The 15,850-nt window shown below is 54.0% G+C and overlaps 2 protein-coding genes across 3 annotated transcripts; one reads left to right on the forward strand and one right to left on the reverse strand.

The window, feature by feature from the left end:
• Nucleotides 1-29: 29 nt before the first annotated feature.
• TMEM208 (transmembrane protein 208) lies at nucleotides 30-2,227 on the reverse strand. Of its 2 annotated transcripts, none has more exons than XM_028143124.2 (6): nucleotides 2,105-2,227; nucleotides 1,378-1,473; nucleotides 900-959; nucleotides 682-818; nucleotides 436-538; nucleotides 30-336 (listed from the first exon to the last, which is right to left on the reverse strand). In XM_028143124.2, exons 1-6 carry the CDS (start codon nucleotides 2,108-2,110, stop codon nucleotides 199-201), a joined length of 540 nt encoding a protein of 179 aa, XP_027998925.2. In that variant the 5' UTR covers nucleotides 2,111-2,227; the 3' UTR covers nucleotides 30-198. The 2 variants fall into 2 exon arrangements, with proteins under 2 accessions (XP_027998925.2, XP_008138120.2); XM_008139898.3 differs by having other exon boundaries at nucleotides 31-336; nucleotides 436-520; nucleotides 2,105-2,225.
• Nucleotides 2,228-2,330: 103 nt separating this feature from the next.
• On the forward strand, nucleotides 2,331-14,079 carry LOC103284571 (F-box/LRR-repeat protein 2). Its single transcript, XM_028143117.2, has 7 exons — nucleotides 2,331-2,354; nucleotides 5,357-5,458; nucleotides 10,273-11,265; nucleotides 12,418-12,633; nucleotides 12,761-12,904; nucleotides 13,117-13,334; nucleotides 13,421-14,079. Exons 1-7 carry the CDS (start codon nucleotides 2,331-2,333, stop codon nucleotides 13,587-13,589), a joined length of 1,866 nt encoding a protein of 621 aa, XP_027998918.2. The 3' UTR covers nucleotides 13,590-14,079.
• Nucleotides 14,080-15,850: the final 1,771 nt, after the last annotated feature.

The following is a 15,850-nucleotide window of genomic DNA, read 5'->3' on the forward strand; positions in this document are numbered from 1 at the left end:
TACCAAAGTATTGGTTCTTCCTGCCTCATGCCTCATCATCACACAGCCATTAGCCACATTCTAAGCCATTTATTCAACAATCCTATGCCTTAGACTGCTTTTGGCCCCTGGACTAAGCCCTCATTACTCCTAGCATGGGGCCATGCAGCCTGATAGAGCCACCTAGCGCCCAGCAACCAGTAGTCACAATGTCAGTGGCTATAATCGTTTCATCTGCCGCCGTTCCTGCCGGCGCTGCCTTTTCTCATTGTGCTCCGGCGCTGGGGCACCACTGTCTGCCGTGAACCAGGGGCCCAGCACATTCACCCACAGGAGGTAAAGGGCCCGTCCTGGAGCCTAGGAGAGAAAAGGTAACTTGAAACCAGGTTCAGGAAATAAAACAAGAGATGGGTTAGATTCCCCAGCCCCTTCTTGGGAGTCCAACAACCCACGCACCAGGAGCCAGAAGGACCAGATGTAGAGGGAAAAGCAGCTGAGCACCTGCACAATGGCTGTCAGTAGGATCACATCCTTAAGGTGCCTGTGGATAGAAGGGAGACTGCAGGGGCCAAAAATAGTAGATGGGCCCCAATTCACCTCCCACCCCTTCAAGTTGCAGGCAGCTGTGGATCTTGGGCTATCTGGGCCCCAGCACCACAGCCCTGGGGCCGCTCACCTGAGCTGGCGGCGGGGGACACTCACTCTGCCATGCCCTGCTCCATGTTGAGGTCCATTCCACCATCCATCAGGGCCCCATCCTCAGAGAAGGCCGCCCGTGCCATGGAGCTCATTGAGTGGTAGCTGGCCCCATATACTGCCAGACTAAAGCCCAGGGCCACCTGCAGATCAAGAATGGAAGTATCAAAGGCCAGCCACTAACCCTATGTGCTTACCCACTTCCCAGGATGGGGAACACTTACCCAGGCCCAAAATGAGGCAGATGAGTAGAAGAAGGTCAAGGTCACAAGACAGTAAATGGCCTGCAAGCAGACACAGGATCAGGCTGGGATCAAAGCTACCCTAAACCATGGACCTCCCTTGACTCTGACCAAGAGTTAGGCCAGGCTGTGGAAGAAGACAGGTTGTTTCTTACAGGATTGGGGAAAAAGAGGTCTGCTTCCCGTCCTGAGTACCCAGACTACTCTCTGACACATCAGCCTAGGAAAGAAGCCTCGGTATTTGGAGTGGTAAAGGCTCTCGAGTCCATCTCCTTTTGTTGTTTTGACTACTCAACATTTCCTCTGTACAGGATCTATCTATTTATTTATTTTTGGAATTTTCTTCTAAAGCCTTGACTCACATACCACCGCCACCGCCGCCGCCGCCGCAGCCCCCACTACACAGAACTGAGGACTCTGGGACCTTGGGGAGGCACAGAAATAAGAGCCAGGCACTTACATTGGCCCCCAGTATGATCCGCAGGTAGAACTTCAGGGTCTCTCTGTTCTCTTCAAATATCTGCTTCTTCCCTCTTGTCCCCACTTTGCCCTTGGGCTGCAGAAGAATGATGAGATGCTTGTCAGAGCCCTCCTGGGCAGGGTCCTCTTCACCCTCCCCACCAGTCTGGTTAGCTACAGAGTTCCAGTTGCACCTCATCCAGTTCCCGATGGTGCTCAAACGTAGCACAATACTTGGGATGTCTACCCCTCCTCCAGGCAATCCTGCTGAGGGCTGAGGGCATTCTTTCCAACAATCTCAGCAATGATCGCCTGCACACCCTGGGGCAATACAACACTAGGCTGATATTGCCTGGCTTCCCTGGTAAGGTACAGCTTTGGGCTGATGACCCCGTCAAGGGGAATTCCTGAGTGGCGTTGAATAGTGCCCCTCTCCGGCCTCCACTGGAGCAGGCACGATCTCGGCTGACACCCACACCCTTCTGGCCCCTCAGACCTTTAGCCAGTTCTGGTGCTATGTGATACCGACGCCCAACCCCACTCCGGCACCAGGTCTGGTACGGTCCAGCGCTGCTCCCTTCCACCCCCGTGCATCTAGTACGGCCCGGCCACTGAATGGCGCCTCCCTCTGGCCGACCCGCTTCTCTTGATGTCCTTCCTCTGTTTTCAGTCTCCCAGACCTGTAAGCGCTTTGCCGATGCGGACCCCGCCCTACCCGCTCTCCTTACCGCCATGGTGCGACGCAAACACCCAGCCGGGGAAACGAGGAATAGCGAATGAAACCGCGATCACCAAGTACCACATCGGCAGCACAGGCACTTCCGGTGCAGACCCAAATCGTCACAACTGGGACGGAAGTGAGTGGGCCACTTCCTTTCCTAGCCCCGCCTCCCAGGGTCCGTGAGACTACACTTCCCAGATGCCTTGCGCGGGGGCGGAGGCGGCAGGGATGCGATGGCGGAGTCGTTGCCCCTGGAGGTGAGAGGAGGCTGCCCTCAGGTCCAGGTCGGGCCAGGCCCCGCCCTCAGGGTCCGGGGCTGTGGGGAGGGGCTGTCAGACCGCTCGCCGAGTCCCGCTAGCCAGGCGGAAATGACCCGAACGGTAGATCAGAGGACTTGCAAGCTCTGGGTAACGGCCCCACCGTTAGGCTACTCCGTCCCCTTAGTTGGGGGACATCCTCTTCTTCCCCATCGGCCCCAGGAGATGGCTGTTCTGTCACCTCAGAGAGAACAGGGCCTCTGCCTACCCACCTTCTCTTGAGATGGCCGCCCCTCCCCCTCAGTAGTGGACGGTATCTGCTCCATCCCATCGTCCCCAAAGGGTAACCGATCTTATTCCATTGGTCCCTTGGGATGATCGGTTCATTCCCTCCACCCTGAGAGATGGCTGTCCCCTACCTCTGGCGGTGGGAGACTGCCTTTCCCATCAACTCCGGGCAAGGTCGCTGAGTTCTGTCCCCGAAGACTGGCCTGCTCCCCCTTCCCTCCGCCTCCAGTGATGGCCGCCCCTACCTCCTTGACCCCAAAGGATGTTTGCCCCTCCTCCTTAGCCTGGAGCAAGACCTCTCTGCCGCCATTATTGAGAGCAGGTAACAGGTTTTGTCCCCAGGGGACTCTTGGATGACTCCTCCATCCTTTTTGCCCTGAGAGTTGGCCGCCCTTTGTATGCCTCTGGGAGACTAGACACCTTTTCCACATCAGCCCTGGAATGGCTCTCCTTCCCCTTAGCAAAAATAGGACTGCTCCCACCCCATTGAGCCCCCCTACCATGGCATCTTTTCTCCCTTTGGCCCCAAAGCTTATCTACTTCATCCACATAGATCCCAGGAATGACCAGTCATCTCTGGTAGCCTCTTGGGATGGGGTTCATGGGATGGCCACTCCATCCTTATCACTGCCTGCTCTGGTCTCTCTAGAAAAGCCACTCCCCTTCCCAGCTCAAAGAATCCCCTCAGTGAGGACAGGTGTTTTGCCCTCTACTATTCATTGATCCTTAGGTTGGCTGCTGAGCCCCAGAAGATGGAATGGCCACTATCTTATCTCAGCTCAGAGATAAGATATCTGCCTCCCCTGCGGGTTGGAGGCTTGGTCATTCCCAGTCCCCATCTGTGTTCTCTTCCCCACGTCTAGCCTCCTCCCCAGTCATTCTCTCAATAATTGATCTGCTTTATCGCCCCACCCTGAGCAAACCTTTGGTGAAAATAGAGATAGAGGACTATCCATCCTTAATTCAATCCAGTGAGTATTGGCTGAGCACCTTCTGTGTGCTAGGGATGAGAGGAGATCAGAATGGGCTGATGAGGTCAAGCTTAACGAAGGGCATTCTAGGAAAGAGGCTCACATAGGCAAAGGAAATAGACATGCTGTGTGGGGAGACTGGATTGGGGAAGCTCTGGGATCAGGGGTCTAGTTGGGCATGGAGGCCTGGCAGTGCTGACCCAAGAGTGGAGATAGTGTTGTGAGGGTACTGGGATACCCTAGAAGTTTTCATCAGGAGTGTGCTGAGACCGAAAGCTATTTTTTGGAAAATTAACCTTGCTGCAGTGTGCAGAGTGATTAGCAAGCATGAGCCTGGAGGCAGGAGAGTCAGTTGGAAGATTGTAAAAGGAATCCAGGTTTAGAATGATGAAAATCTAGGCTACTAAGTAAACTTTCAAAGGTAAAAATATTAGTATCAGCAATCCAGCAACCATTTATGGAACACCTACTAGGTGTCAAGCACATCATATCTAATATAACTATATCTTAATCCCCATGAGACTATGACATATGTTTTCTAATATCCCCATTCTAGGAAGTAGTGGAATTGGGGTTTAAATGAGTCTACATTATCCTGGCCTAAAGCCTATGCTTGACACCTGTGTCTGAGAGCAAGGGACAGAGAGTATGACAAGTACAAAGTATTATCAAGACCTTCAGAGGAGATGCACTGTTGGCATTGAAGCTCAGGTGCTGGAAAGTTGGGAGATGGGACTGCTTTGGACTGAGGGCAGAATATGAATTCTGGCTGAGATGAAGGTGATAGTAAAAGTATTTGGGTGAAGGCTTCTGTGGACAGTTGGCGACACTGGAATAAGATAACATGAGGATATTGAATTGTTGATTATTCCTATAGAGGTAACTGTGGAAGCCATGCAAATGTTTATTCTAGAAAGTAAACAGATGGAAAGACCCAAGCCTGAGCCCTGGGAACCACTGATGATCCAGAGACAGGGCAATTGGAGTGGTGAGTGGAGCCCTAGAAAACAGAGTATCATAGGAGTCAAGGAAGGAAGACTCCAGAAGAAGAGTTAACATTAGATCATTCCTGGCCTCACAGCCGACTCCCTTTACAGTTCCCTATAATAGGGCTTCCAACCTCCCCCACCCCTCCCACCAGCCTCATAGAGCATAAGTGCAGCGAGGGCCTGAGCCTCCTGGGCTGGATCTTGCTGGGATCATTTCTTAACAGCTGAGAAGGCAAGTTGGCAGAGGAGAAGATGGGAAAAGAGTGCGTTCCCAGAGCCTGGTCTATGAGGGCAGGAGGAGGACGTATACCTTCCTGGAAATCAGAGGAACACCTGGCTTGCTATGTTGTAGATCCTATGCAAAATATGTTATTTAATTCTCACAATATATATTAAACCTCATACAACTGCCATTTTGCAGATAAGAACAACAAGGCTCAGAGAGGTCAGTTGATAGAGTAAGGATTTGAATTAGGTTGATCTGGTTCCAATGCCCAGGCTCTTATGACCGAACTGAGCAGGAAGTTTGATTTTTATCAGTCTGTACAATCCTGCACCCAGAAAAGTAAAGGTTCATTCACAGCAAAGATACTTGGGAGGTGGAGATGGGACCTGAGGACTCTGTGAAGCTTAGGATTCAACATGAAGTAGAAGCCAGTGATGTAGTCCCCTCAGCCGGGCTGTGCTATCAGCCAGAGAAAGTCCCCCAGGCCGCCAGCTCTAACAGCCCCAATGCCCTCTCTTTTTCCCTCAGATGCTCACATATATTCTGAGCTTCCTGCCTCTGTCAGATCAGAAAGAGGCCTCCCTCGTGAGTCGGGCTTGGTACTATGCAGCCCAGAATGCCCTTCGGGAGGTAAGGTGCCCACCCTCACCTGGCCCTTTCTCAGTTGTCTCTCACATCAGCTTGCTCATGGCCCTACTCATACATTGTCCATCATTTATTCATTATACATATTCATATATACATTATGTTTGTACATACTTGGCTCTGGGACTATACAGATGAATAAGGCATAGCCCCTTCCCCGAGGAGCCCACAGTCCAGTGGACAGAAAGACAAGTGATCATAACATCCTGTGCTCAGTGCTGTGGCATTGGAATGAAGGGTGCACCAGAAACATGAGGAAGGACATCCAAAGGAGACAGCAGCATCGGGGAGGGCTTCCTGAAGGAATAGGATGAGGATGAAGGTTGGCCTTTCCAGGACTGGTAGCAACACAGGTGAAGGCACCAAGGTGTGAAATAGTTCTGGAAACAACCACACAAGTTCCCAATGACTGGAGCGTAGATGTGTGTAGGACAAGTGGTGGGCAATAAGGTTACAAAGGGGTCAGACTACAAGCTGGTAGATGTGCCAGGTGGCATTGCTGGGGTTTTCTCCTGGTTACCATCCTGGAGCCTTTAAAGAGATGTTAAGGCTGGGAGTGACACAGGGTGATTTGTGTCTTAGAATTCTGCAGTGCAGAGTGGGCTGGAGAGGGGGAGGCAGAGTATAAGGAGACAGCCAGCTTGGAGGTGAATGCAGACATCTGTCCGAGTTTGAAAAGCAAGCAATGGTAACTCCTTGTTTTAATTTTTACTTATTAATGAGGTTGAATAGTTTTCTCATTAGTTGACCATTTATATTTCCCTCTTTTGCTTATTCATGTTCTTTATCCATTTAATTCTTGGGGTCTCAGTATTCTTATCTATTTGTATAAAATTTTTATATATTAAAGAGATTAATCTTTTACATATTTATTGAAATATATTTCTAGTATGTTTGCCTTTTATTTTGATTTGTAGATATGTGTTTATTTATGAGATACAGAGATTAAATTTGTTGTTGATTTTGAACAGCCTTTTTTATTTCTTCCATTGCTTTTTTATTTGAATATGTTTTTATTGATTTTTATGTAGAGAGAGGGAGGGAGAGGAGGAAAAGAGAGAGAAACATTGATCTGTTGCCTCCTGTTAAACCCACAACCTGGGTGTGTGCCCTGACTGGGAATAGAATCGGCAACCTTCTGGTGCATGGAACAGTGCACAATGCTCAACCAAGTGAGCCACACCGGTGGCTCTTCCATTGCTTTTAAACTTAGGGATCCCTTGCCTCTTCAGAGATTTGATAAATATACACTCATGTTTTCTTGTTTTTTTATTAGACTTTATTTTTGCTCACAGCAAAATTGCTTCTTCTATTTTACAGTGTGAATCTTTATATTGTTTTTATCAGTGAAATTATTTTGATTTATGCTATGAGATAGAAGCTAAACTGATTAGCCCAAATACCATTTATGTATAATCTTCCCTTCCCCTTCCCTGCTGGATTAGAATCCGAATTTGTCACATATTAAAAGTGGAGGGCCTGTTGTCGAGTTATCCAGTGTCATTGAGATTACTGTCTGAGGGAATTTGATTTGGACCTGTTTAAAACTTGAAGTAAGACATATGGATGGTAAAATCTAGTTGGTAGTTGGATTTCTGGGCAGGATGATAAGGAGGTAGTGCCCCAGCTCGTAGATGCTATGGAAGGTTCTGGCTCACCAAGGCCACATTAGGGCCTATGGCTCACCAGGCCAGGCTAGGATGCTGGACTCAGTGGCTTCTTATTCTCCCTGACCTGCCCCATTTACTCCCAATTTTTCTCAAATAAGAAAGTAGACAAAGCAGCACCCCCACATACACCCAGGCTCTGCCTGTTCCCAGGGGTGGGGGTTGGGGGCTGGTTGCCTGCTGCTGGGTTGGTCACTGTGAAGAACTTAGAACATCTCAGCTTCTGCCCTCCTCTGCCTTCACCTCTGCCTTCATCTGGAGATCTAACTCCTCTCTAAACACCCAAGCCCCTGAGTTCCAGGGCCTGTTTCCTCCAAGGCCTTCTAGAGAACAGGTGTGTTCGCCTTGGATTTCTGTACCAGCAGACAGAGGGCCATTTCTCTATCAGGTGGCTCTCCTAAGTCTGCACACAGAGGCCTGGAGCCTCAGCTCGGGCTTCAGTAGCTACAACGCAATCCTGGCCTCTCACAGTCAAAGGACATGTGTCACTTTTAGCAGGTGTAGGGCATTTCCCAAAGGACTTTGCATTTACTCTGAAGACACCAGCATTGGGAAAGGAGGAGACCAAGGGCTAGCTGGCCTCTGTGGCTAGGGCGGCTAAATCTGGAGTAGTTACCCTTGCAGTCCTCTCTTGAGCCTCTAGAAGCATCTTCCTAGGGCCTGGGAAGGGGGCTTCGCTATCCTGGGACCAAACACAAGGACCCAGGAGCCTGCTGCTCTGCCCCCCACAGGTGATACATATCCCTGAAAGGCTGCTCCTGAGCTCCTACACTTGGAGTCCAGGCTAGACCACCAGGTGATGACTTAGAGGCTGCCCCCTCCCCACCAAGAAAAATGGTGGAGAGCAGGGAGGCGGGTGAGCTGGAAGTCCTTTAGGCCAGGCCCTGCCCCTTTATCCAGTGGCTTTCACTGTTACCAGCCCTGAACTTGGACCCCGGGCTGACTGCCAGTGCCTTCCTTCACTGTTTGTCTACCTTGTTTATAGGGAGGCAGTGGGAGAGAAGAGAACATTCCACCCCTTTACCCCACCCCACACCCCCGGCTCAGGAAGGAAGGGAAAGAAGGAAGGCTGAAGGCAGAAGGAGCCGGGGCCTGCGGGGGTGGCTGAGGGGGCGGGTGCTGCCTGGGTAACCAGCAGGCTCTGCACTCCCCCAGCCATAGTTCACTCCATGCATCATCAGACTGGCTCATCTGGCGTGCAGAGCGTGGAAATGGCTGGAGGCCTGCTGTACCTTCCCTTTCCAAAATCTTTCCTCCCACCCTCACACTGGGATGTTCCCCAGCTCTCCTGAAATCTGAGAGAGGGACCCAGGTCCTTGGGAGTCTCTACTACCCCACTGTGCCCCAGTGTCCATGAGGGGATGTGGGGAGCGCTCCTCTCATACATAATGACCTCGCTCGGAATGGGGTGTGGAAAGGGAACCTGGTTTGACCCCCCAATCCCTGTGGAAGCAGCCAGGAGCTGGTCCCCATCACTTACCAGCCACTCCTCCCCATGATGACACCACGGTAGCCATAGATGACTGCTTCTCTCGGGCAGAAGTCAGGCTGGTTTCTCCGCACCTGGGGCTGAGTTCCATGTGTCTTCCTGGGAGGATCCTGTGGACAGATATCTTACAGGAGTGCACATTGTGTGCCATGTCTACCTTTTTTGCTCTCTTTGATGTTCTGTGGGGCACCGCAGGGAATGTGAGTGTGTTCTTACAGTTGCTGACAGAGCAGTTTTCCAGGGAGCTTGCTTTCCTGCATCAGGATCATGCTGATACATTAAGACAAGAGCCTGTTTGAGTACCACTTGCCTGCAACCTGGGCATCCACAGGGTTGAGGAACAGGGCTAAGATTTTAGAAGTCAAACCCTTTTCTCCCTCCTGCCACAGACCTGTTCCACAAAGACCTGTACCCACTGCATTTTAGCTCCCTCTGGCACAACAAGGTCAGGGAAGGTTCTGTGAAACATCTCATTAGCTGGGGGCTCCCCAAACTCCTACACAAGCCAGCTTATTCCCACAACGACTTAGCCCTGAGCTGGCCTCCTGCCTCCCCCGCTTCAGCTGTCTGCTCCCCACTCTCGCTCGCCTGTTCCTCCAAGGCAGGGCCAGCTCAACTTCCTCGGCGCCCCTGAGATTCATTCATTCATTTCAGAGAGGAAGGGAGAGGGAGAGGGAGAGAGAGATAGAAACATCCATGATGAGAAAGACTCATTGATTGGCTGCCTCCTGCCCGTCCTACACTGGGGTCCAAGCCAGCAACCGGGGCATGTGCCCTGACTGGGAATTCATAGGTTGATGCTCAACCACTGAGCCACACCGGCTGGGCAAAGATTCATTCTCTTGGTTCCTGCCCCCAGAAATGGAGGCTCTCCTTCCTTACCTGGATAAGACGGAACCTCCAGAGAAGATCCTCGGGAATCACAAGCACTCTCAAACTCTGGAGCCTGTGGAGCTCACACGAGTTAGTGTGTGCACATACACACATGCATGCATGCACACATTTTCACTTACACACAAAACCCATTTTTGCAAACATGTGGCTGAGACACTGAAGCCACCAGGGGGCCTCAGCCTCACTGCCTGCCCCAGATCTCTGGCATCTGGGCCACAGCGGGTTGTGGTGAGTGACACCTGCCTCGCTTCTTCCCGCCTTCAGCTGATCTGAGGGCTATGTATATGCTCTTGAGAAAGTAGCAGAGGCTGGTTGCTTATTAGCTAATACCAGCGGCTGAGTCCATGGGTCTCAGGGCCACCTGCAAGTCCCAAAGGTTGAGGTCCTCCTGCTCCCTGGAGGCTTTTCTGGGCCTCCTCCAGGCCATCCCCTACCCCTCCTGTACCCTGCATGCCAACTCCCCACTCCTCACAGGACTCCATAGGCATGTAGACCCATCCATCACTAATCTCATGTCCTCCCCATAGTCATCAATCCCCTTGGGCCCCAGTGTGTCTTACCCTCCCTGCTCCCACTTCCCACTAGCACCCCTCAACCACACATGACATTTCATACCATAGTGGGCCCTCTGTGTAGAAGGGTCCTTCCCTGACCTGCCCTGAACCTCTAACCAGCAACTTGCCACCAGATCTGATGCCCAGCACGCTCTGAGGTCAGAGGGCTAACCCAAGTCTGCTGCTGCCCTTTAGATAAATGTGCGGTACAATATCCCTGTGTCCTCGGCCTCTCTCCCAACCATCAAGAGCCTGGGCCTCAGGGGCGTCTCCTGCATCGGCCTGACCAACCTGGATGGCTCACCAGCTTCACACCAGGTGCTGCAGTCTATTGCCTACCACCTGGGCCCCCACCTGCAGAGCTTGTGCCTCAGTGGGGGCAGCCCCACAGAGGCCTCCTTTGTGGCCCTGATCCTGGGCTGTCCGGTCCTGCGTAGCCTTGACCTCAGTGGCTGCAACAGCCTCTTTGCATCGGGCACACTGCTAGCTCAACCCGAAACAGCACAGCAGGTCCAGCAGGCACTGAGCGGCCTCCGAGAGCTCAACCTGGCTGGCCTGCGAGACCTGGCTGACCGCAGCTTCAACAGGCTAAGCAGCTGCGCCCCCAGCCTAGAGCGCCTCTCCTTGGCCTACTGTCATCTCACCTTCGAGCTAGGCCCAGTCTGGGGCTCCATCAACCCCCAGGACTCCTCCCCATCCCAACTTTCCTTCCACAACCTGCTGCGATTCGTGGAGGAGCGGGCTGCTAGGCTGCGCGCCCTGGACCTGAGTGGCACTGGCTTGCCACCTGAGGCCCTGCAGGCCCTGGGCCAGGTGGCCGGGCTACAGCTGCAGGAGCTGAGCCTGCACAGCTGCCGGGACCTCTCCACAGAGGCTGTGGCTGCCCTTTGCTGCCAGCAACCAGGCCTTACCTCCCTGGACCTCAGCGGCTGCTCCGAATTGGCTGACGGGGCACTGTTGGCTGTGAGCCGGGGCCTGCGGCACCTGCAGCGCCTGAGCCTAAGGAAGCTGCAGCGGCTGACGGATGCGGGATGCACAGCCCTTGGGGGCCTGCGGGAGCTGCAGAGCCTGGACATGGCTGAGTGCTGCCTAGTGAGCGGGCGGGTATTGGCCCAGGCTCTGGGCTCAGTGCGCAGAGCTCCACCCCCACTGGCCTTTCTCAGCCTGGCCTACTGCTCCTCACTCAAGGTGAGCCACCACCCCTTCCTTCCTCCCCAGGGCCAGGGCTGGAGAAGTGGAGGTGTGGTACGAGGGAGAAACTGCCTGGTGTTTGTGTCCAAGTAGTTAGAACTGAACTTGGAACACATTCTGGAAGAGGAAAGGGGCCTAGACAAGACAGTGTGGCTGTGCGGCCACCAGCACCCTCCTGGCAGCTCCCACTGTGGGCTCAGGTAAAGGGAGGCCCAGCCCGTGAGGTGGCATCCACTGCGCATGCCAAGCGCTCAGTGACCACTGCAGTCGGGGGCACTAAAACCAGGTGTTCCAGAGGCTAGGGAGGCTGGAGAAGGAGGTGACAGAACTGAGCCCTATGGGGAGGGGCACCAAGGGAGGTAATGTGATGTGGGGGCAGCAGAGTCACTTTCTGTCTGTCAGTCTCTTCAATAGGGCTCAGCCCTGTCCCTCTGGGCGGCATCCCTGTCTTGGCAATGGCAGTCTTGTTTAGTGGGTTATTTTTTCAATCTGTCACTGTGACCAGGGTATTCCCAACCTGAAAACTGCCTCTCAAACCTTTCCCCACAGTGCCTGTCTTCCCCTGCCCGCCTCCATCTTCCTTTTACCACTGTTGTTTCTTAGCTGGACCCTAGAGCCTCACATTCTTGTGTCTCTGTGTCTCTCTACAAACTAGTTTATTCTACTCCGCCCTTAGCTCCCACTCCCCCCACCACGACTGCTTCTGCCAGGTAGCAGCCCTGCGCCCACTGTGACCTCACAGTTCTGCTTCAAAATCTAGAGGGAGCATATCTGATTGGGTCAGATGTCCACCACTGGTCCAATAAGCTGTGGTCAGAGGGCAGCCTCAGCCCACCCCTTCAGCAGGGACTGGGAGCACAGTCAGGGCAGATACCTGAGACACTTCTACCAGCATCTTTCCTGCCCCAGCCAAGCTCTATCCTCCAGCAAACTCCTCCTGGTGTCCTAGCCCCATGGCTCCCCGTGTCCACTCCGACCTTCACCAGCACAGGGACATCATGGCCTCCCTCCGTGGGCCCTCTGCTAGCTCCTTATTGCCTGTCGGGCCAGAACCTTGGACAGAACCTTCTTAGTGACCCTTGCCAAGCATGGCAACATAGACACAAGCCATCTTTCCATTGCTCTCTCCCTTCTCCACTTTCCTCCTAGGACACCTCAGTGCTCTCCCTGATCCCAGCGCTGGGACCGAGTCTCAGAGTGCTAGACTTATCCTCTTGTGTGGCCCTCACCAACCGGACCCTGCAGGCCATCTGCACCTACCTCACTCCCCTCTCAGTCCTGCGCCTGGCCTGGTGCAAGGAGCTTCGTGACTGGGGGCTTCTGGGGCTGGGGGAACCAAGTGACGAGCCAGCGCAGAAAGCCCAGGTGTGGGAACCTCAAGGTCATGAAGGGTGGGTGGTCCCTGGGCTCACCTGCCCTCCTGAGTCTCTCTCCAGGGGCATTTGAGGGCCAAACTCGGGAGGAACTGAGAAGCAGGGGCCTCTTCCCACAGCCACACCGAGAGCTGGAGCATCAGGCCTCAGGCCCCATGGACCCTTCTCCCCAGCCACAGGGCCCCTCCCTGCTCATGCTGCAGGCCCTGCAGGAGTTGGACCTCACAGCCTGCAGCAAGCTGACTGATGCCAGTTTGGCACAGGTGTGGGACTGGGGGTGTGGATAGGCTGAGGGTCTGGGGCTGGAGCCAGGGGCCTGGGCCCACCCACTTTTTGCTTAGAAAATGTTCCTTTCGTATTGGCTTCTGCTGTGTATGGCCTCTCCTTTTGCTGGGGGTGGGGAACCTAGAAGAGCCCCCGGTCCTTGGCTCCAGTGCCATACTACACCCCAGCCCCACATCCTCCATCCTTGCAGGTGCTCCAGTTCCCCCAGCTGAGGCAGTTGTCACTGAGCCTGTTGCCAGCACTCACAGATAAGGGCTTGGTGGCTGTGGCCAGGGGCTGCCCTAGCCTGGAGCGCCTGGCGCTGAGTCACTGCAGCCTCCTCAGTGATGAGGGCTGGGCCCAGGCAGCCAGCTCCTGGCCGAGGCTGCATCACCTCAACCTGTCCAGCTGCAGTCGGCTCACAGAGCAGTGAGTGTCCAACAGTGCCAGTGCAGGGGCTGGGCTGGGCTGGGGCCCACCTCGGACCAGGCACTCACACAGGGGTCTTCCTGCAGAACACTGGATACCATTGGGCAGGCGTGCAAGCAGATCCAGAGGTTAGATGTCGCAATGTGCCCTGGTATTAGCATGGCTGCCGTCAGGCGATTCCAAGCCCAACTGCCCCAGGTGATCTGCATCCAGTCCCGCTTCGTGGGAGGGGCTGACCTGACCCTAACGCTCTGAGGCCAGGTCAGTAAGCAGCCCGGTAGCTCAGACTCATGTCCCTAGCCCTGGCTTCTTGACCTGGAGTTTGACTCGATGCCTCGTTTCCCTCTGCTACAGACCCCAGGGCCCCTTCCCTAAGCTATAAACACCTTTGCAAGGACTGGAGGTGGGGCTAATCCAGGGCAGCCCGGGGTGCTTCCTACCCATCTGCCCCACAGCCCGGCAGGGGCTTCTTGCCAACTACATGAGGCTGCCACAGGCCCCTGGAAATGCCAGCTCCTCATCTCCTGGCCAGGCCTGGGTCTGGAAGCCCAGGCCCATAGGTGGCTGGGTCGGATGCTGGAGAGGAGCAGCCCCCCACTTGCCCTGCCTACCTCCATCGAAGGCCTGTGCCCTACCTTGTTCCCTATACTAGTAGTTCCCAGTCCCCTACCCAGTATCTTCAGATAAAGATACCAGCACTGAACTTTATCTTTGTTGTAAACCCAAACAAGATTAAAAATTCCAGATTTCACCTCTTTACCTGAAGTTCTCAAACTAAAGGGCCCCTCCCCTCCCCACCTCAGCTGAAGCAGCCCTGCCCTGTCCAGGGACAATGGAGGAAACACCAGACAACTTCCTCGGGTGTGGCCCAAAGCCCCATAGGAGCCCCTAAGCAGGTCCCAGCTTCCCCACATGGTGGGAGACTCCAAAAGTCTGGAGGCCTCTCCCAGCATGAGCTCCCAGGCAGGTCCTGTAGCAAAGGCACATCTGTGTGCACTGGGCCCAGCCAGACCCCAGCAACATACTGATTAATGATGCCCGAGTCCATGAGGTGGTCTTTTTTTTTGGGGGGGGGGGCGGGGGGGGAGGCAAGAAGGAGGATAGCAAATAGCCTCTCTAGGTAGGAAGGGTCCTTAGAGGTCATCTAGTCCAACCTCTTAAACAGTGCCAGTGAATTCTCAACAGCAGCTCTTAGAAAGTCTGTGGGACCCTCCACATGTCCACCTACACTTTGTCCATCAGTTCTAGGAGCAGCCACCTGGGCTGCCTGAGTGCCTGCTTTTTGTGGGGATTCAGAGGTGGTGAAGCTCTCCCAGCCTCCAGGGCAGTTGGAGAAGCAAACAGCCAACAGGCAGGGACAGCCGTGTGCAGGGTGTGCACAAATAGAGCAGCAGCACCTGGACTGGGGACCTAGGGGAGTCATGAGCTTAGCCTGGGAGGTCAAGGAAGGACTCAAAGCAGAAAAAGTGAGCAGAGAGAGAAGGGGGCAATCAAGCAGAAGGGACTGGGGGGTGCACATGGCAGGCCAGAGCTGACACTGGGGTGGGGGGTATCTAGGCCCCAACAGGGTGCAGGGAGGATGCCAGCAGGGGCCAAGCACCAAGAACCCTGCGCAGGGCCTAAACCACATGTCTGCAACCCATCTCAACTCTGCCCATCATGGTACCATGACCATTACCCCCTGGACAATAGGGAGACACTGACGAATACAGGATGGGGGTAGTGTGTGTGGTCAGATCAGCTTCATGTTTTCTAGAACAGCTTGGGTAGCTGGTATTGAGAAGACTGGAGACAGGAAGCCAGGAGGTACTTGTCAAGATGATGGTGGCCTGCACAAGGGACTGGACCACTGACAAGGAGTATTGGGAGACTTAACAGCATCTGGGATCCCCACCCCTACTTCCACCTTGAACTAAACAGCAGACTATTCCAAATGTGGTGGGAAGTCTCCGGGTGCCTGAGTCAGAAGCATGGCTGGGGGAGGGGAAGCTCAGTACATTCTCCAAAGGAGATGTCATTTCATCACTTTTCAAGGCAACATGTTGATGGTTAACATTGTTAAAAAAGACATTTGAGGAGGTGCTGGGAAGAGGTAGCAAGAAGAGTGGAAAAGGAGGTCAGTGGGTGGTGAAGCTTTCAGTCTGTCCTGTGGGCAGGTGTGCTCCCCTTGGCCTCAGAGGCTTGAGGTCCCTGACCAGGGCCTCTGAGCGTGACCTCCAGCTGGGCCCAATCCCCAGCCACTTCTCGTCCCAGGAGCTCTGGCCTTCCTGTGCCCATCCCCACCCTCCTGCAGTGGGTTTTCATCAGAATCCAGGCTCCCTGCACTGAATTCCCTCTTGTCAGAATATCCTCCCGCCACTGGGGGATGTCTTCTGGAATCTCAAATCTGCCCTTCAACACAGGGCAGGCCCAGCTTCACATCTCCCCTTTCCTGCTCTCACCAGAGGGCCTCCAAATCCCCCAGCAGACACAAGGCAGCCAAGCGAGGTTCCGGCCTGAGCTCAGACTCAGAGGCC

The sequence above is a fragment of the Eptesicus fuscus genome, chromosome 21, assembly GCF_027574615.1.
Source record: "Eptesicus fuscus isolate TK198812 chromosome 21, DD_ASM_mEF_20220401, whole genome shotgun sequence".
NCBI classification, from domain to species: Eukaryota; Metazoa; Chordata; class Mammalia; order Chiroptera; family Vespertilionidae; genus Eptesicus; species Eptesicus fuscus.